Consider the following 19,189-nt stretch of genomic DNA (forward strand, 5'->3'; position numbering starts at 1 on the left):
TTACATTTGTCTGAGATGACAATTAAAACATTTCTAGGAAACATTCTAAAAAATTCAATCGAAAATTTTTCCTTATATACAATATTTAGCCTATTTTCAACACATATTTACATCTGTTATCAATTTACTTAAAAACATTCCTATTCCGGATTTTTCGATTTTGTCCATGTTCTTGTATTTTTAGGGTTATTCCGAATTTGCCCTAACCATAAGTATCCCTCTTGTGGAGGTTTTGCAAATTTCGTTTTGTCATGCACAAAATGTTTTTTGCCCTATGCATTCTCATTTAGTCAAAATTATGATTTGAACTAATATTTTAGCGTGAGTTCCCTCCCCCTATATTCGTCGCGTGTGTTTAGTGCCGGCTTCAGCTTGCTGATATATATAGCTTCGATGATCATTAGTTTTTCTACTGACCGACAGGCGTCCAGAATTCTCCATTCAATGTCATTCGTGGCGCCAGGACATTCAACTAGATGTTGACCCACCTGTGAATCCTTCTTTTGATGTTCTGTTATCCTTGTGGTAACATGCCGGCTTGTTTGCCCAACATAGATGGATCCGCATCCATTACATTTAATTTCATATACCACGTGGGATTTCAGATCTCTGTCAAAGGATGATTTCAGGGTGGGGAGGCACGATCTTAATTTTCGCGTTGTAAAAACTACTTGCAATTCGCATAGTTTCTTCAATTTGCTTGCGAAGTTTTGAGTGAGGTTGCCTCTGTATTGTAGAAAAATAGTTGGCTTATCATTAGATTTAGTCTTGCTTTTTTGATGCTCTTTTGGTGTTGTTCTTAATTGACCTTTACCGCCACTTATTATTTTTTCTAGAGTCTGATTCACAATTTTTGAAGACCATTCCTCTGGATATTGATTTTTGGTCCAGCAAGATTTGTTCTTTTCAAGAGCCTGATCGAAGGCCAACCAATTAGAGGTTGCATTAAAAACCCTGTGAACCGTCCCTTGAATCACATTTTTCTTATGTTGAAGCGGTGCACAGCTGCGAAAATTCAGTATTATTCCAGTGTCAGTTGGTTTTTGATACCAATGACAGGTGATATTATTTTTGCTGCTCACATTTACGTTAATGTCAAGAAAAGCCAAACCCCAATCCATGTTCACTTTTTCTAAGGTAAATTGCAGGTTGTTGTGTAATGAATTTGCAAATTTTAAATACTCATCCGGGTCACCACGAACCGTGCAGATAATATCATCCACATACCTTTTAAACAATTTCATCTTATCGTGTCCCACTGTTGAAGGAGAATCCGGGAACTGATGTTACTTTCCCTAAAAACTGTTTCTTGCTTGAATATGGGAGACTATTTACGGCGTGATGAAGCGAACTTGCAGCCAAAATATGCACCATCTCGGTAAATCTATTATTATTATTATTATTATTTTCTTATGCTTTTAGGGGCCTGCTACTTTTATTGATAGATTTGTACTATACAAAACGCTTTATGAAGACGTAGTCCCAGTATTCCCATTATTCACCCCTGTTTGAGAGGGTTATTTCTTAGTTTAGTTTTTTGATTTCAGATAAAACTGGTTGGCAATGGAAGAGCTGCTGTGCCCTGTTGATCACATCAAGTTTGACATTGAATATGCCCTCGAGCATCAGATTGGAGCTAAACCATTGCCTTTTCCTGGAATGGATAGTTAGTAACAGTTTTACGAAAATGCTTGATCGTTGTTTTTTTTTTTAAATTGTATGAATAACGATTGTTGTATTGTATAGAGTCGATCGCCTTCGTGTGCAACTTCTTCAAGAGAGGATTATGCAAACGTGGATTTCTCTGCCCGTTTCGTCATGTGCAGGGGGAGCAGTCAGTGGTGTGTAAGCATTGGATCAGAGGATTGTGCAAAAAAGGAGACGACTGTGAATTTCTCCACGCCTATGATATGAGCAAGATGCCAGAATGCTACTTTTATCAAAGATACGGTAAGATGGTTTGCTGCAAATTTTGTACCAAGCTTTTTTTCAAGATATCAGATGGACTACAATCTACCTAATTGCTTTCCTATTTAATTGCTCTCAAACTAAGTTTGTAGCAATTATATTAGTCCTGTGGTCTTTCTTTTTATGCGATTCTTCGCTTGACCAATTTTTCGTCTAACCGATTTGACTTCTCGTCCTCAAAAACGGGATAAACAGGTAACGCTCTGAGGGCATTAAGTTCTCTTAGAGCCTTACGTCTAACCAGTCTCTGAGAATGCGATTCGCCAAAACTGTTTTGAGGCGACAATTTCATGGTGTGAAGGGCGGTTCTTAATCTTGAATTTGACACCCCCCACGCAATCTGCCCCCCCCCCCCCCAATCAATCACTTGACCCCTCATCAGCTTAGCTGCCCTTCGATAAATTTGCTGCCCTTCGCTAAATTCTTAGCTGCCCTTCGACAAATTTCTTAGCTGCCCTTCGATAAATTTCTTAGCTGCCCTTCGATAAATGTGCGTTATTACCACGAGTGTTAACGAACTTTTTAGGTGTTTGTGGAAACAGTGAATGTCAGTTTTTGCATTTGAATCCGGAAGACAGAACACGCATTTGTCTCTGGTACGATCGGGGCTTTTGTAAACACGGAGCTGCTTGTAAAAATCGGCACTTGCGGAAAGTGATTTGTCAGAATTGGGTTATTGGATTCTGCCCAGAGGGACCGGAGTGCAAATTTGCTCAGTTAGTATTTCACATGCTCTCATCATTGGATTGAAAATAAAATTTATTAATAGCCGCGAAGCTTCTTGGTTTTTTACAATCCAAAGGATATGGATTGTGTAGGTGTTATCTTTTTTAAGATCTGTTCACGCTTTTTTTCGGCTTTTTCACGTCTGTGGGAAGGCAATTCAGCGTAGTGGTTTTAGTCACGCTGAAGTAGTAAAGGGAGCGAAAAATCACGTTGGTTCAAGGCATGATTATTTCAAACTACCTATAAAGTGGAGTCAGAAATTGGTGTTTGAACAAATTTTCGGTTTTTGAGAGGGAGTTTTTTTCACGTTTTTAAATATGATACATATGTGTTTGAACAAATTTTCGGTTTTTGAGAGGGAGTTTTTTCACGTTTTTAAATATGATACATATGTAATATGATACATATGATCATCAATTAATCAAAGGGCAGCTGAAACTTATTATGACCTGAATACTGTTTTTTGTCAATATTTGATTTTGGAATATTTGATTTTGCCCACTTTCAAAAATTATTTCTGTTTTTATCACTTAGAATATCATCGATGACAGTTTTTATTGATTGATAATGAGGCGCAAACGAACCTAATTAATGGTCTGATTTAATAGCTTATTAATTTTCATGACTCTGACACTACTTCTCAAAAAATATAAGTTCATTTTTTGAGTTTATGTACTTTTGAATGTTTTGTTGTCTTATCGTTTATTCTCATTAATAACAGGCATCATAGGTTGCTAATGGGGGTTATTTCAGTCGATTAATTTGTGTCTGTTCAAAGCGGATGCCTTCTGTGACTTATGACTTTGACTGTTCTCAAGAAATATAATAGAATTTTCAAGTTTTGCGAGTTGTTGTTGTTAACTGTATTATCTTAAATCTTTGTCTCATTATTGAATGTTTTCATTGGTTTCTAAAAAAGTTTTTTTTGTTTCAAATCTTTTCAATTCATAGCTATTTCCTTCTTTGACTTATGCGCTGCACGTTATTAAAAAAACTTAGTGAATTTTTGAATGTTGCAAATATTCATTGAACTTATTACTGTCTCATCACAACCTCATGAATGACAGGTTTCATAGGTTGATATTGAGAAAAAAGGGAATTTAATTAGTGGCATGAGTTCTTAGAAGTTTTGATGTTTCTTTTTTGATTTCGACCTTGTCTTTAAAAAATAGGTCTGATTTTTTAGACTTGCTTGTTTTTTTTGTTCTTGTGGTAAAACTGCTTAATCTTAATGGTGCCACACTAATTGGTCTAATTGCGCATCTAACACGGCTTACTTTTTGTCAGGTCAAAGCAAAATCAATTCTTTGAATTTTAATTCAGGGCTTGTCATGCTATGTTTTTTTGTTTCAAGATTTTTGCTACGACCATATGACGTCACAATCACTTCAAATCTGCTTGTTGTTCATTCGTTCATGCAATTTTATCTAGATTGCGTGCGTGACGTCAATTTTCACTCTTAGTGGAGCGAGTTTTTGTTCATTTGCCTGATTAAGTTTTTGTTCGCACGTGACTTACATCACCCTCAAAAATGACTTCCTAACTCTGAAATAGACTTTTTTCACTTTAATTCAAACATATATGGTCAATGAGTGTATAGCACTCTTATTGAAGATTATTTAAGAGCAGCTAATAAAAGCAGCAATAATTTATACATGATCTTAATCCAAATTTAGCATCTCAGCCCTTTATGAAAATAATAATTTTTTTGGTCTGTCTATTTTACTTTTTTTGAGACTGCAGATCTATGAAGCTATTGCGTTTATTTTCTGGCAATCTGCCAGCTATTTTAGTTGAAATTTAAAGGTTTACAATAAGGGTAAATAGCTAAGTTTTAATAAGTGTCATTGCTTTTTGTGCGATGATTTTGTTGACCGGGTCATTGACAGGAACCGAGTTTCCCACGTGCATATCATGAATATCGGGTTTCCCACGAGGTCATCAATATTGATTGAACTGGATCTATGAAAATCGAGGCGAATGAACTTAATAGCAAGAGCTAATTGGGTACAGTATACTGCTAGAGGGCGAATGAAAGATCTCTTAAAATGTACTTCGGTTTCTTAGACTGTTAATAAACTGTCAATTTTACGATTTCATCACCCAGTATAAAATTTATAACCAGGAAAATTCTTTGATTATAATTTTTTAATATCTTAAAGATTGAATTAACAATTAACTTGGCTACCATGACTAGGTTAATAAAACAGATCACCAGTTTAATAAATCAATTTTCAACAGTTCATTTCAAGTTTCCAGATATGAAATATGTTTCTATTTTCCCCACTTTGGTCAGGTAAGAATAAAAACTCATAATAATTAAATTTAATCAAATGAGGCTTCTTTTGCTTGCTGCTGGCTCACAGTTCTGCGCTTCTTGCTATCAGCATTATAGCGTTCCCTCGCATTAGTGCGACTGAAACCGATTGCGCAAGCCTGCTGAAAGCAACTGACAAACCAGCTGGTTACAAACTTCTGTTGTCAGTGAGCAGAGCTATTCGCTTCAATGTCTTTCTTACCAATTCAGAGAGTCCTCTAAATGATTCAAAAGCCGTGGGAATAAATTGAACACCTATGTTGGCACATTGTTGGGAATGTTGCTCCAACTTACTGTCTTCCGCAGCTCAGGGAAAACCAGACTACCTCGCCGCCTTTGAAATAATACTCGATTGCAGTGGGGAGGTAATGGCTTTATCCAGAGCTGCCGGTTGCCCAGCAGACCAACAAGGTAAATACACATCTCCAGGTCGAGAATTTGTTTCTGGTATCAGGTTTTTCTGCTCGCAAACTGGTGACAGGTTGGTAGCGCTGCAAGTGGAAAAAATTTTGTCCCTTAGGCGGTCGTGTCGCGAAATCATATCGCCCCGCTCATGACATGCAACAGCATGATCATCGAGTGTATCCAAAGATCCTGTTTTACAATAGGGCACTTCCTTTCTTTTTCATATATGGGAGCGCCCAGTCTGTACTCACAGTTGCACGAAACTCGTTTGGCAAGAGATGGAGGCCGAGAGCCGGTATGGGAGCTGCCGATAACCATGCTCCTGGTTGAGGCAGAGCGAGTGACAATAAACAATCTTTTTCTCTTTCGGATGTTCGATTTTCAATTAATTTACTGAGAGCAACTTCGTCGAGGACTTCCTGTATTTTGCTTTGAGTGAGCTGCGATATTGACAAACCATTGATTTCATCAATCTTTTTGGTAAAAGTGTGATCTGCTGTCGGAATTTGGCTAGTTATAAGCTCTACTAATGTAGCAGACTGCGATATCGAACCAATATAAGCTGCTTTTATCTGATCAGAAGCTCGTCGGATTCCAATCCCAGTCTTATTGATAGGCAAACATGCTTGATGCCATGATTCATAGGACAAGACTGTTCCCAGTATATTCTCAAAAGTTGTCCTTTGAAGCGAATCAAGTTCCTCGAAAATATCTACAGCTTCCTCTGATGGTGTATTGCAGCGCAATGAATACACCATTTTTGGTGCACCCAGGCAACTACGTAGAATGCCAAGAGCACACTGTGAGTCGTTTATGTACTCAAGGTTCGCCAGTAATTTTTTGATCTTTTGAACACGTATCTGTATCGAGGAAGCAACGTATCGGGGGGATCCAACAGCAGCACCCAGTATTTCAAGTCCCTCTCGTCTGTATCTTTTAATTCTGCTATCGATCGTGTTCAGTGCTCCTTTTCACCAGACCTCATATTTGTCTCTTCTGAGTTCTAGGCCGCAGGTTTTGCTCTAGACAGTCAATATATCTAAAGCCTCGTTCAGTTCGGGTTCTGTTCCAGCAATAATACCATCGTCAAGGTACCAACAGTGCTTGGTAAGATTAGGTATATCAGACTCAATCTCTTCTATTATACGCCACAAGGCTAGGGAGAACAAGAGAGGGTCCAAGGGATCTCCTTGTTGCACTCTAAATTGACTTTTTACAGATTTGTTACTATAATAAAGATGACTGTGCTGTAAGTAGCAATATATGGCAAATGATGCAGCACTCGGCATTAATGTAACAGCTACGTTTAGAATTTGATTTCGTTTAATGGAAGTGAAGGCGTTTTTAAAATCGATCTGTACTATTCCTGCATCCTGTGAAAGCTGCAATTTTTCAAATGTAATTTTGGTCGCGTGTATGATACTTTCAGCTCCACCCTTGACTCCTACACCAAGTTGTTCAGATGAGAACAGTTCGGCCGGCTCTGTTTGTGTTTGCTTGGCTTTGCATTTTGCAACCAAACGTCGCAAGACCTCGCCCACAGCTATCGGACGTACACCACCTTTTAAGTTCTTCAAAGCAGTTAAAGAAGCACTGCAGAAAACTGGTGCCACTGACACAGACCAAATTCACACTCTGCTCGCCAAATTCACTAGCTTTGTTATGCTTGTAATAGCTTGTTTAGATTGATCAGAAGCAGCGCAATTAACTGCGTGCAAAATGCGTTCAGGGTACATTTTAGATGGACGAGCAGCTGAGAAATTGGGGAAGGCTTCTTTTTGGCCAAATACAGTTGGCTCATCAAACTGATGAGCTTGGGAGCTGTAATCTTGAAATGACAGCCGAGGTTCTTCTTCCAGTGGATGTAGAGTTTTAAGCTCTCTGAATGTTTGGATATAATCTGGCGCTACTCCATCGGATGACAGAGTTTTGGCTGCTCTCCCGAATTGGCCTTGGAGGCACAGCGCCTTAGCACGAGCTGCAAGTGCTTCTATGGTTTCAGTAACGATTGTTCCAAACCCCAAAAAAATCGGGGTTAAGAACTTTATAACATGCCTACTTTTCTTATGCAATTATGGGCGTTTGATATCGTACTGCGTAGATATACAAAGGTCATACCATTGAAAAGCTCTTATAAACTGAACCAAATAGTGAAAAGAGAGTTTCAGATTTCGATTTGTTGCGCAGATATTGAAATTCAAATTGTTCATTTTTCAAAATTAGATTGAAATATGGAACAGTCTTTTTTAGTCATCATATTTTAATTGCGTCTATAAAATAGTTTATAAAAAGAACTAAGTAGCATAAAAAAGATTCATTAAGTAGTAGTTGATTGAAAAAGTAATGAAATTAAAAGTTTTTCAATTTTCAAAAAATTCAAAACTTATCCAAAAAAAACTATTAACCTGCAATGTGTCTAAGCTCAACAGAAGTCTTTTTTGTTTCTCCAATTCTTAGAAAATTTCAATTCAAAATTTTTGTTTTGGTTTTCAGAATAATGAAATAAAAATATAGGGATTGAGAAACTGTTAAAATAGCTGCTTTCAATATAGTTGAAAAATGTTGTTTTGGATGTTACGTTTATTCATTCTGTAAAACATCATTGTCAAATAAGTGTTTTTGGAATCAATATTAGGGTTATGTCAAAATGTAATCTCTTTTACCTGAAACAGCTTAGTAGTTATGATATCATCAGAAGTTATTGACAATGAAAGGTGATGCTAATTGGGTGAATCTTTTCAATGATGCTGTCATAACCTATTACAATAACGTCCATAGTACGATAAAAAAGACGCTTGGAGATGCTTCTCATCATCCTGAAAGTCGAATACACTGTTACTCCGAGTAAAACAACCCAAATTTAAAATTGGCGACTATATTAGAAATGCAGATAAACGAAATATTGTTTCAAAAGGCTTCAAATTGGAATAAAAAATATTTAAAATCATTGAAATTTTAAAAACAACAACCAACTTATAAAATAGAAGATACTTCTGATATCATAAGATTCTGATATCATAAGATACTTCTGATATCATAAGCTTGTACTTCTGATATCATAACTACTCAGCTTTCAGGACAGCAAGTTTTGAATATCTTTTCTTTAAGGTATCCATTATATTTTATCTACGCTCGCGAAGTAATCCTTTCATTGTAGAACCAAAATCGTTTTGCCCCTTTTGAGTGTAATTTTTCATAAGCTCTAATCTTTTATATCAATTTATATCTAGTTAATTTTTTGCTAGTCTGTTGTTTCCTTATAAAAGTTTCGCATGCTATTGTTTTTAATTTCTTTAAAAAATATACCAAACGTTCTCTGAGACAACAGTTTTATATAGAATGTAAATCATTATATTTGTTTGATATCATAAGTTGTCAGTCAAATATGATCTTTCAGACAAATAATAGACAAAATGTTTTGTAATAACTAATACTTTGAAAGTGTTATGATAAATTTTCCTAAATATGTAAAAATCAGTTCTTATTGAATAATGGGACAACTTTACGAATGAAAGACAGATAAGGTTGACTTCTCTTACTTCCCTCAGCAACTAGGATCTAAACCAAAATCTTTAAAATTTCGGCTACAGAATAGAGTTCTTCAATTGCCTTCAAAATTTGCAAAGAACAGAATTTTGATTTCGCCCAAAGACTACTGCTAAGCTTTCTCGAAGCTTATGGCTAAGGTGCTATTTGTGAAATATTGGAAACTTAAAATCTGAATGAATTGTATATATACATTCCCTTGTAGCTGGAAAAAGATTGTTATCAAATAATTATCTCTAGGTTTGCGTCATGGTTATACCTTTTCTTTCTTTTAATATTTTGATAGATTTTGTTGGCATATGTCTGGCTGGTACTTAATGTGCAAACGCACATTCCCGAGACTCGTTGTTAACTAAACTACTTTGCAATCTGAGCGTTTGAGGAGCATGTAAATACCAACATGGTTTCCATTTGTTCTATTTTTTACTTGAATTGTTCGTAAATGCGTGAAATAAGTACTCGAAGTTGAAAAAAGATGCCAGTAGTTACGGAACAAATTCAGATAGAATTTTACATTTTCGTGAGAACCTATAAGAAAAAAAAGTGCACTTGAACTTGGGAAGTTTTTCTATTGGATCATATAACTGAAAATTCACAAAATTTATCAGATTGATGCAGGCTTGGCCCAGTTGATCCGATTACACATGAGACTCCATTTAATTCTGCTAACTTAAAAAAATTACATAAAAATTTAGATCTATTACACTTCTGCGCCACTGATGGTCGTGAACTGGTATAAAAATCGAAAGAATTTGCTCCGAAACAGTCGTTTTACTAAGTAAAAATCGACGTAAAAAGAGTTTTGCCAATGACTGAATAGTAGTTGTGCTTTCTTTTTTTAATGGCCGCGAAGTGATAGAGGCCATTATTGGAGACATCGTGTTTTTTACAATTCAAAGAATTTGAATTGTATTGGGGCGCTGTCTTTTTTAAAGATCTGTTCACACATTTTCATGATTTTTGAAGTCAAATTGGAGTAGTGATTTTGGTCACGCCGAAACAGGAAATGGAGCGAAAAAGCGAGTGGTTTTGCGGCGTGAATTTTTTTTGCTCTAATTTTAAAGTAGAGTGAGAAAACGGTGTTTGAACAAAAATTCGGTTTCTAGGTAGTGGTTTTTTGTTCACATGCGGCAATTTCACTTTGATTTTCACTGTTTTTTTTTCCAATTTTTTAGATCGGTTTTTTCTAAATGGTTTTCCCAATCAATCCATAGTTCATTCTAGGACTGGTTTTTTTGTTTGAACTAAATTTCAATTTCTCGCAAGTGTTTTTTTGTTCACATGCTGCATTTTGACATTGATTGTTTTTTTTAATTTTTTTATCTGATTTTTTTTATAAATCGGTTTCCCAATTCACTGGTAGTCCGTTCTAGGTCTATATTTTTCTTTCAATGAAAATTCTTTGAATTGTACGTCAGGACTTGTCCTGCTATGTTTTTTAATTCGTCTCAATTGATGATTCTTACGACCTGAGTTCTTGAAATTGACGTTTTCAATTTCAGTAACTTCAACTGCTTTCCAGTTAAAGTTTGTGTGCGTGACGTCATTTGTTCTGCTTTTTTAGGTCAATTGCGTGAATTACCTCACTCAAAAAATGACTTCTGAACTCGCTTAATGAACTTTAAATTTTATGAACATGTACTCGTTAAAGGTCTACTACTAGTTATGAGCACTAAATTTGGTTTCACTTCCTCTATTTAAATAGTAGCTAGTGGAATGCAGCGTCTACAAAAAATTCGGAATTGCATTGAACAAATCAACTCTTGCGAAACTATACTGGCTGTGGTTTGAATGCAAGTAGAACCAAGAAAACAAATGCACATGGAGATTTCTGTGCAGATGTGGAAGCTTTAATCCTATGAGTAAAATCAGTCAAACTTAAACTGGACCAACAAACTGATTGGAAACCCTTGAGTTTGCTCTCAATCCTTCTCTACTGCTATTATTATTAATGGTCTCTATTATAAGCTGTAATTAAATGAATTGAGGCCTCTTAGGTACCCCATCACCCTCTGCCAAGTTAGGTACAATCGAACCCCTCCCCTTCGGGCGGTCGATTAAGAGCAATTCCGACGTAAGTCGTTTGTGTTTGATAATCTTCTCTATATATTAATTCTAACTCGAACGCTATGTCACCATGTTGAAGCTCCTAATCTTCAGATGTTTTAGCGTCCCTTAAACATGCAGCCTAGCGTTTTGCATGCATTTTGAGCGCTGCGAGGTGGATTCGAACCGGGGTCTGTTGAGTTCGATCAGGATATAAAAACGTTCGCAAACCACTAGGCTAAATCTCTTGCTGTTAAGCATCTATTAATTCAACGTCGACAGAGAGCCACTGTACACCATGCGCCACATCGTTTCGCATGCATGCTTGCTATTGCCAGAATAGTCTTTGACCGAAAGGCTACTTATGCCGTAAAGTTCAATGACTGATTACCCGTGGATGCATAAAAAGGTCATTGACCGAAAACCTGCCAATGTCCGAAAAGCTGCCTGTGCCAAAAAGGTCAACGACCGAAAAACTGCGGATGCAAAAATAAGTCAATGACTAAAAAGATACCTATGTCGTAAAGGTCAATGAATGATTAGCCGTAGGTGCAAAAATTTGACCAAAAAACTGCCCAAGTCCAAAAACCTGCCTGTGCCAAAAAGGTCAACGACCGAAAAACTGGGGACGCAAAAATAGGTAAATGACTGAAAACCTGCTTATAAAAATTTAATCCATCGCCGAAAACAGTCCTTGATTGACATTTGCGATGCATCACAGATATTGACAGAATAAAGATTCTTTAAGTAAAAGTCCGAAATGAAATCGAAGATGAAAAATTGTCCATTTAAATGATTAAAAAATGATAGAAATTTGAATGACCTAGATAGAAGTGCAACATGGTCAAGATTTTGTGTAGCGTTTTTAAATTGTCAGTGCAGATTGTTGCGATTTTTTTCTCTTTCATCTGTCTTTTTCTGTATCTTTTCTTTCGTTTTTATTCCTCTTTCTGTATTTCTTTTCTCTTTCGCTCTTTTTTTCTCCCCCTCTCTTTTGTTTTACTTTCTTTGTTTTCTGTGCTCCTTTTCTGTTTTTTCTCTATTTCTCTGGTCTTGTTTTCTGTTCTTTTTATCTGTCTTTCTTTTTATCATTCTTGTTCTCTTTGTTCTTCTTCCGCTTGTCTTTAGTTTCTCGTATCTTTTTTCCTTTCTGCTCTTCTTTTTTGCTTTTCTTTTTCTTTTCAGTCGTTCGTTTCTCTGTTGCTTTTTTTCTGTCTTTTCTTTTCTCTCCCGCTTTTCTCTTTTTTTTTTGTTTTCCTTTGTCTTTCTCTTGTTTTTCTTTTTTCTTTCTATTCGATTTTTTTTTGGTGTATTCGTCTGTCTGTCTATTCTCTTATTTCTTTTCTCTGTTTCGAATATCTTTTTCTTTTTCTTTTCTGTCTTTCTTCTCTCTTTTGTTTCTTTGTTTTTTCCCTGTTGTCCTTCTTTTCTATTCTTTTTTGCCTTTTTTCTAATCCTCTCTTGTTCTTTCTCTTGCTTTTCACTTCCTGTTCTGACTACCTTCTGCCTTTTTCTTTTCTCTTTCTTCTTTATCGTTCGTTTCTGTCTCTTTTCTCTGTATCGTTTCCTTTTCTCTTTCTTTTCTGTCTTTCTTTTCTCTTTTTTCTTTCTTTTCTCTTTCTATTCTCTTTTTCAGTTTTGTCTGTCTTTTTCTCATCTTTCGTTAAATCTCTTGCTTTTCTCTTTTTTCTGTAATTCCTGTCTGTCTTTCTTTTCTCTTTGTTTTGTCTTGTTCTCTCCGTCTTTCCTTCCTCGCTTTGTTTTCTGTTCTTTTTCTGCCTTTCATTTTTTTGCCCTCTCTTGTTCTTCACTCTCGTTTCCCGCTGCAAATTCTCATTCTTTCTCATTTTTTAGCTCTTCTCTCTTTCTTTTCTGTCTTTCGTTGATGTCTTTCTTTTGCTCTTTCTCTTTTTTCTTGTCCTTCTGACCTGCCTTTCCTCTTTTTTGTTTCTTTCTTTTCTCTTGCTTTTCTCTCCTGCTTTTCTCTTATTTTTCTCTTGCTTTTTTTTTTCTGTTATTTGTCTTTTTTTGTTCTCTTTTTTCTCTTCTTCTACCTTTCCTTTTTCTCTTTCTTCTTTCTCGCTTTCATTTCTGTTCTCCTTTTTTGCCTTTCTTCTGCTTTTTGTTTTCTCGTTTTTCTCTTTTTGCTCTCTTTCGTTTCCTCTTTTCTCTGTATTGTTTCTTTTTCTCTTTCGTTTCTGTCTTTTTCTCGTCATTTTTATCCTGCTTTTCTATTTTTTTTCTTTTCTCCTTCTTTGATTTGCTTTTCTCGCTTTGTTATCTCGCCTTATCTTCTTTGTATTTTTTTTTAGTTTTTGTCTTCTTTTGTTTTTTTTTCTGTCTTTTTCTCCTCTCTCTCTCTCGTTCCTTTCTCGTTTTTTCTGTCTCTCTTCGCTTTTGCTTCCTTCTGTCTTCGCTTTTTTCTTTTGCTTTCCGTCTTTTTCTTTATTTCTTTATTTTCTCTTCTTTTCTGTTCTCTTTTCTGTTCTTTTTTCTGCCTTTCTTCTCATCTTTGTTTCTTTGTTTTTTTTCTTTTTCTTCTATTCTTTTTCTTTTTTGCCTCTCTTTCTAATCCTACTCTCTTTTGTTTTTCTCTTCCATTTTCTTCTTCAGTTTTTCGTTCTTTTTGCTTTCCTGTCCCTTTTTTCTTTCTCTTGCTTTTCTCTTTCTGTTCTGAGTTTCTTCTGCCTTTTCTTTCTTTTCTCTTTCTTCATTCTCTATCTTTCTTTTCTGTCTCTTTTCTCTGTATCGTTCCGTTTTCTCTTTCTTTTCTGTCTTTTATATCTACCTTTCTCTCTTGCTTTTCTCTTTCTTCCTTCACTATTTTCTTCATTTCTCATTTTCTTTCTCGCTTTCTGTACTTTCTTTATCTTGTGTGTTTTTTTCATTTCGCTGCCTTTCTAAATTTTCTGTCTTTTTTCTCTCCTTTTGTCTTTTTCCGCTTTCTTTTCTATTTCGTTTTCATCTATCTTTTTATCTTCTTTGCTATTTCTTTGCTGTCTTTCTTTTCTCTTTCTTTTATCTTGCTTTTCGCTTTCCTGTCTTTCGTTTCTGTATTTCTTTGCTCTTCTGTTTCTTTTCCCTCTTTATTTTGTGTTCTTTTGGCTTTTGTCTTTCTGCCTTTCTTCTTTTGCTGCCTGTCTTCTTTTTTGTTTGTTTACTTTCTCCTTTTTTCACACCTTCTCTTCTTTGTTTTTGATTTCTTTTTGGTTTTTTACCTTTCTCTCCCGTTCCTGTTTTTGTTTTTTGTTATTCTCTTTCCCTTCTGTTTTCTCTTTATATCTTGCTTTTCTCTTTCTTTTCTGCCCTTATTCTTCGTTCTCTCTCTTTCTTTTCTGTCTTGCTTTTCACTTTCTTTTCTGTCCTTCGTTTCCGTCATTCTTTTCTTTCTGTTTTCTTTTTTTTTACTCTTTTAAGCCCGTCTTTTTTCTATTGTTTCCTTCTTTTCTCTCTATCTCATTCTTTTCTGCCTTTCTTTTTCTTTTGTTTCATTTCTGGCCTGCGTTTTTCTTTTATTTTCAGTATTGCTTTTCGCTTTCATTTCTCCGTTTCTCTCAATTTTTGTATTTTCTTTTTCATTCTTTGTCTGCTTTCTGTCTTTTTTCTTTTCTTATCTCTCTTGTTTTTTCTCTCTCCGTTGGATCTTGCTTTTCAGTCTCTTTTCTATTTCGTTTCTCTCCTTCTTTTTGCTATCTTTTCTTTCTTTCTTATCTCTTGATTTTCTCTTTCTTTTCTGTCTTTCTTCTCTCACTTGCTTTTCTCTTTCATCGCTTTTCTCTTTTTTTTTCCTTTGTTTCTGTCTTCTCTTTTTTCATCGCTCTTTTCTGTTCTTTTCCCCTGACTTTTCTGTTTCGTTTCTTTTCTCTTTTTTCTGCCTTTCTCTTTTTTGTTTCCTTTTCTCATTTTTCATTTTTTTCATTCTTTTCTCTTTTTCTCTTCTGTTCTTTTTATGCCTTTCTTTCTCATTCTTCTCTTTTTTGTTCCTCTCTTTGCTTCGTCTTTCGTTTTTATAGGTTTTTGTTTTTTATCTTTCTCTTCTTCCTTTCTCTTGCGTTTCTTTTTCTTTTCCGCCTTTTTTCTCTCCCTCTGTTTTTTGTCTTGCTTATCTCTGTCGTTTTCGTCTCTTTTGTCTCTTTTTCTTTCCTCTTTCTGTTCTTCTTTTCTGCTTTTCTTTTTTCTGTTGTTTCTTTCTCTTTTTCTTTTCTCTTCTTTTTCTTCTGCCTTCTTTTTTCTTGCTTCTTTCTTTCGTTTCTTTCTCTTTTCTCTGTGTCGTTTCTTTTCTGTTTTTTCCTATTTTTTTCTCTCCGTTTTTCTCTTTTCTCTCTTTCTACTCTCTTTTTTTTTTGCTTTTCGCTTCTTTTCTTTATTGCTTTTCTTTGTCTTTTCTCATTTGTTCTTCTATTTCTTTTCTCTCTTTTCCTGTTGTTTTTCTGCATTTCTTTTTTTCTGTCTTCTCTCCTTTTCTCTCGCTTTTCTCTATTTTCTGTTTTGTTTTCCTCTTTTTTGCTTTTCTTTTCTTTTATTTCTGCCTTTCGTTTCTCGATTTCTATTCTCTTTTTCTTTACTCTTTCTTTTCTCTTTTTCTTTTCTGTCTTGGTTTTCTTTTGTTTTCGTTTCTTTTTCTCTTTTCCCACGTTCATTTGTCTTTTTTTTGTGTTTCGTTTCTCTGTCTTTTCGCTTCTGTTCTGTCTTTTCTTTTTTTCTCTCCTTTTCTCTCTTTTGTTTATCTCTTTCCTGTTCTTTTTCTGCTCTTGTTTTCTCTCTTTCCTCTGTCTTTTATCTTTTGTTTCTTTCTTCTCTCTTTTTTCTTTCGCATGTTTAAGCTCCGTATCATCGCATGTTATAGACGCTCCTTAAACATGCAATCTTGTGGAGAACATGAGTTACACTATGCCACCATGTAGAATATCGTTATCTGTACAAGTCTTAGCGCTCCTTAAATATGCAAAATGGTAAAGCAGAAAACGTGGTTGGACAAAAAATTGTTGACACATAGGGTAATATACACAAACCAAACACATCGGTCACGAAACGTAATACCTATTGCTTTTGAACAAGGAGCATAGCTTCCAGTCCCAGGTGGTGCAAAAAAACTGATTTTTAACCTATCTTTTCTTATAAATGATTTTATTGTGATGCTTTTGCGGGCCTGCTAGTTTGAGTTTAAAAAGGCAGATTGGGTGTTATTATTTTCAATAAAAATTTTTTAGTCCAAAGTTTGATCTGCCTGTTTCGAACGACCAGCTACAGAAACAAGGTGTCGTGGTTTGTCACAATTGTCGCGAAGTAGGACACAAAGCCACCTACTGCCCGAAAAAACCGGGAGGACAGTCTGGTAACTCAGCTAACACCGCCATACCCGAAGCCCCCGCTGGTGCTGGCAACCCAATTTACGGACAGCCTGGCATGGGGCAACCGAGACAAGTAGTTTGTCATCACTGCTTTGAACCTGGTCACAAGATTACAGTTTGTCCCCGGTTGGTCGGGGGAACCATCCAGGCAGAGAATGGTGAACAGATTCCAATTTCGATGCAGCAAGCAGCTATGAACCCAATTTTCCACAAGTTGCCCTACGTGCCTCGCCCAATCGAGTCTGTTACTTGTTTTAAGGTGAGAATCACTTAGTTTGACGAAAAAACGAGTCAAGTTGTGCTATTGATTCATTCTGTCGAAGCCTTTCTGTTATTATCCAGATCTATTTACTCTTCTAAAAGACTTAACTCTTGGAGGTCGGAAGAAGTCTCCTTACCGCTTGTCGATATATGCTTGTTAGAGTGCTCAAGCCGTTATACTTCGACTTTAGAGAGTTATGGTTGAATAGAACACCGCCCTCCTCCCCCTCCCACTGAACTCAGAGTATAGATGTAAATTTACGGTGTAAACGGCAATTTTATGTGGTTTGTATACTACCCCCGGAACAATTTTTCCCGAAGAATGAGGAGCTGATCCGGTGTTTTATTTAGTGTGGAGACAAGGGTCATTACGCAAACAAGTGTCCGAAGAGAGGATTCAACCCAGCAGCATTCCTCAGTGACTCCTCGGGGGCCAATAACAACCAAAACTGACTGGCTATACTCCCGAAGAAAGGGGGAAAGGTACAAAATGCCCAAGATACAGGAAAGTAGGGGGGTCTTTTTTGAGCGATGGGCTCAAATACGCTGGCCGACACGGATTGGTTGCTTGCTTTGAAGGTGAAGCTGCTATTTATCGAACTGTTCAGTCTTGAAAACTTGTTTAGTTGAATTATTTGCTAATCTATGTTTGGTTCATAGAATTCAGTTGTCTATAGCAATTTGTTTTGAAAAGCAATTGCCGTCGAAAAGAATCTTTGAATTTTAAAACAGTCACAGATAAATGTTTATGGTACGTTTGCCCTGTTTTCAATTCTGAATTTGACACTTGAATTACTTACACAGCATAGATTAACTGCCAAGAGATAAAAGTTATATTGTCTGATTGTAAAGCAGAGCGTGAGCGAGCAGATATTATTATTTGCTCTTGAACAATAGCAATTATTGTAAACGTGCTGGTCTTTTTTATGCAAATTTTTTGCTGAACCATTCTCAAGTGACTTTTTCTCGCTTTCGTTCTTCATTTTTGAGTGATCTCTATTGCTCTCACTTCGAAGTAAAGCCTGTTGCTAAAATAAAATTGATTGCAGCATAGCAAAAAGAAGTGCCTGATAGCCGAGTGGGCAGTGGTTCTGGTTACTATTGTGTTATGCACAAGTTATTATTGAGAAAAGATAATTGCACCATTAAGTAGAACAACTTGAACCTTTCTTGAACAAAAGCAAAAATATCTTGCTATGTTCTTTTTTTAAAAAAATTGAAAGGCTTGCGTGAACCTGCGTAGAACAGAACGTTGAAAGATGCCTTGCTGAAAAAAACTACTATTGTTCAAACGAGGGAATCAAAAATATGATGATTTTTAATAGCCGCCGTCAGCCTCTCAAACGGCTATTATTTAGGCGCTCTCTTTTTTTTACAATTCAAAGAATTTGAATTCTATTGGGGCGCTATCTTTTTAAGATCTGTTCACACATTTTCATGATTATTGAAGTCAAATTAGAGTAGTGATTTTGGTCACGCCGAAACGGGAAGCGGAGCGAAAAAGCGAGTGGTTTTGCGGCGCGAATTTTTTTCGATCTATTTTTAAATTAGAGTGAGAAAACGGTGTTTGAAGAACAATTCGCTTTCTCGATAGTGGTTTTTTGTTCACATGCGGCAATTTCACTTTGATTTTTACTGTTTTTTTTCCAATTTTTTAGATCGGTTTTTTTGCGGCAATTTCAGTTTGATTTTTTACTGTTTCGATTCTTGTTTGAACCAATTTTCATTTCTAGCTAGTGGTTTTTGTTCACATGCAGCATTTTGACATTGATTTTCTGTTTTTTAAATTTTTTGTTTTTTAGAATTGGTTTTCCCAATTAAATCAGTCCGTTCTAGGTCTAGTTTGTTGTTTGGACTATAATAATTCTTTGAATTGTACGTAAGGACTTGTCCTGCTATGTTTTTTTAATGCGCTTTACCTTTTGATCACGTTTTTTGTTTTATAAGTCACGACGTTCACGTTTTACTTCTGACTTACCTGACTCACTGTTTCGAATCAATGGTTTTTAAATCCATTCACTCAATGAATTACGCTAGATAGTGAATACAGTCAAGGTCAAAAGAGCAAAATCGTAAGAGACGGGATAAACCGATATAGCGCGGTCATTAAGTCATTGACAATTAGGTTATCAAAGGTCATTAGAGTGTTTGCTAGCTGACAACTATACTTTTAAATGTATGGCATCATAAGGGAACATGTTTAATCGACAAATTTTTGCATGCTTAAGGGGCCTCATGAAGCGCATGTTTCAGAGCTGCATTGAGCAGCATGTTTAAAAAGACACATGGTGTAGAGGTCAATGACCTAGAAAGCTCAAATGCAAAAGCAGTAAGTGGGTGGGAATTGAACACGGGCCAAAAGGTTGATAGCCAGGAGCAACCACGGGGCTATGTGGGCTTGAGATTATGCTCGCCTATAGTAGGTGTTTTAGAGTCCCACTATAATGTCCGCTTTGTGCGTTTTTGTTAGTACGTGTGCGTGAGTGAGTGTGTGTGTGTGTGCTTGTGTGCGTCTGTGTGGGCTTTCTTGTGTCTGGGGGAAGTTGAGATTAAGATAAGTCGACATTTT

General features: G+C 36.0%; 1 protein-coding gene across 1 annotated transcript in view; it reads left to right on the forward strand.

The window, feature by feature from the left end:
• Nucleotides 1-17,300, forward strand: part of LOC142352268 (cleavage and polyadenylation specificity factor subunit 4-like) — a 441,589-nt gene extending 424,289 nt beyond the window's left edge. The window contains exons 2-6 of the mRNA XM_075404757.1: nt 1,546-1,666; nt 1,747-1,950; nt 2,495-2,684; nt 16,219-16,618; nt 16,972-17,300. Coding sequence (XP_075260872.1) covers nt 1,564-1,666; nt 1,747-1,950; nt 2,495-2,684; nt 16,219-16,618; nt 16,972-17,073 — 999 coding nt within the window. The 5' untranslated portion in view covers nt 1,546-1,563 and the 3' untranslated portion in view covers nt 17,074-17,300. The remainder of the gene's footprint in view (nt 1-1,545; nt 1,667-1,746; nt 1,951-2,494; nt 2,685-16,218; nt 16,619-16,971) is intronic.
• Nucleotides 17,301-19,189: the final 1,889 nt, after the last annotated feature.

The sequence above is a fragment of the Convolutriloba macropyga genome, chromosome 13, assembly GCF_964194025.1.
Source record: "Convolutriloba macropyga chromosome 13, txConMacr16.3, whole genome shotgun sequence".
Lineage (NCBI taxonomy): Eukaryota > Metazoa > Xenacoelomorpha > Acoela > Convolutidae > Convolutriloba > Convolutriloba macropyga.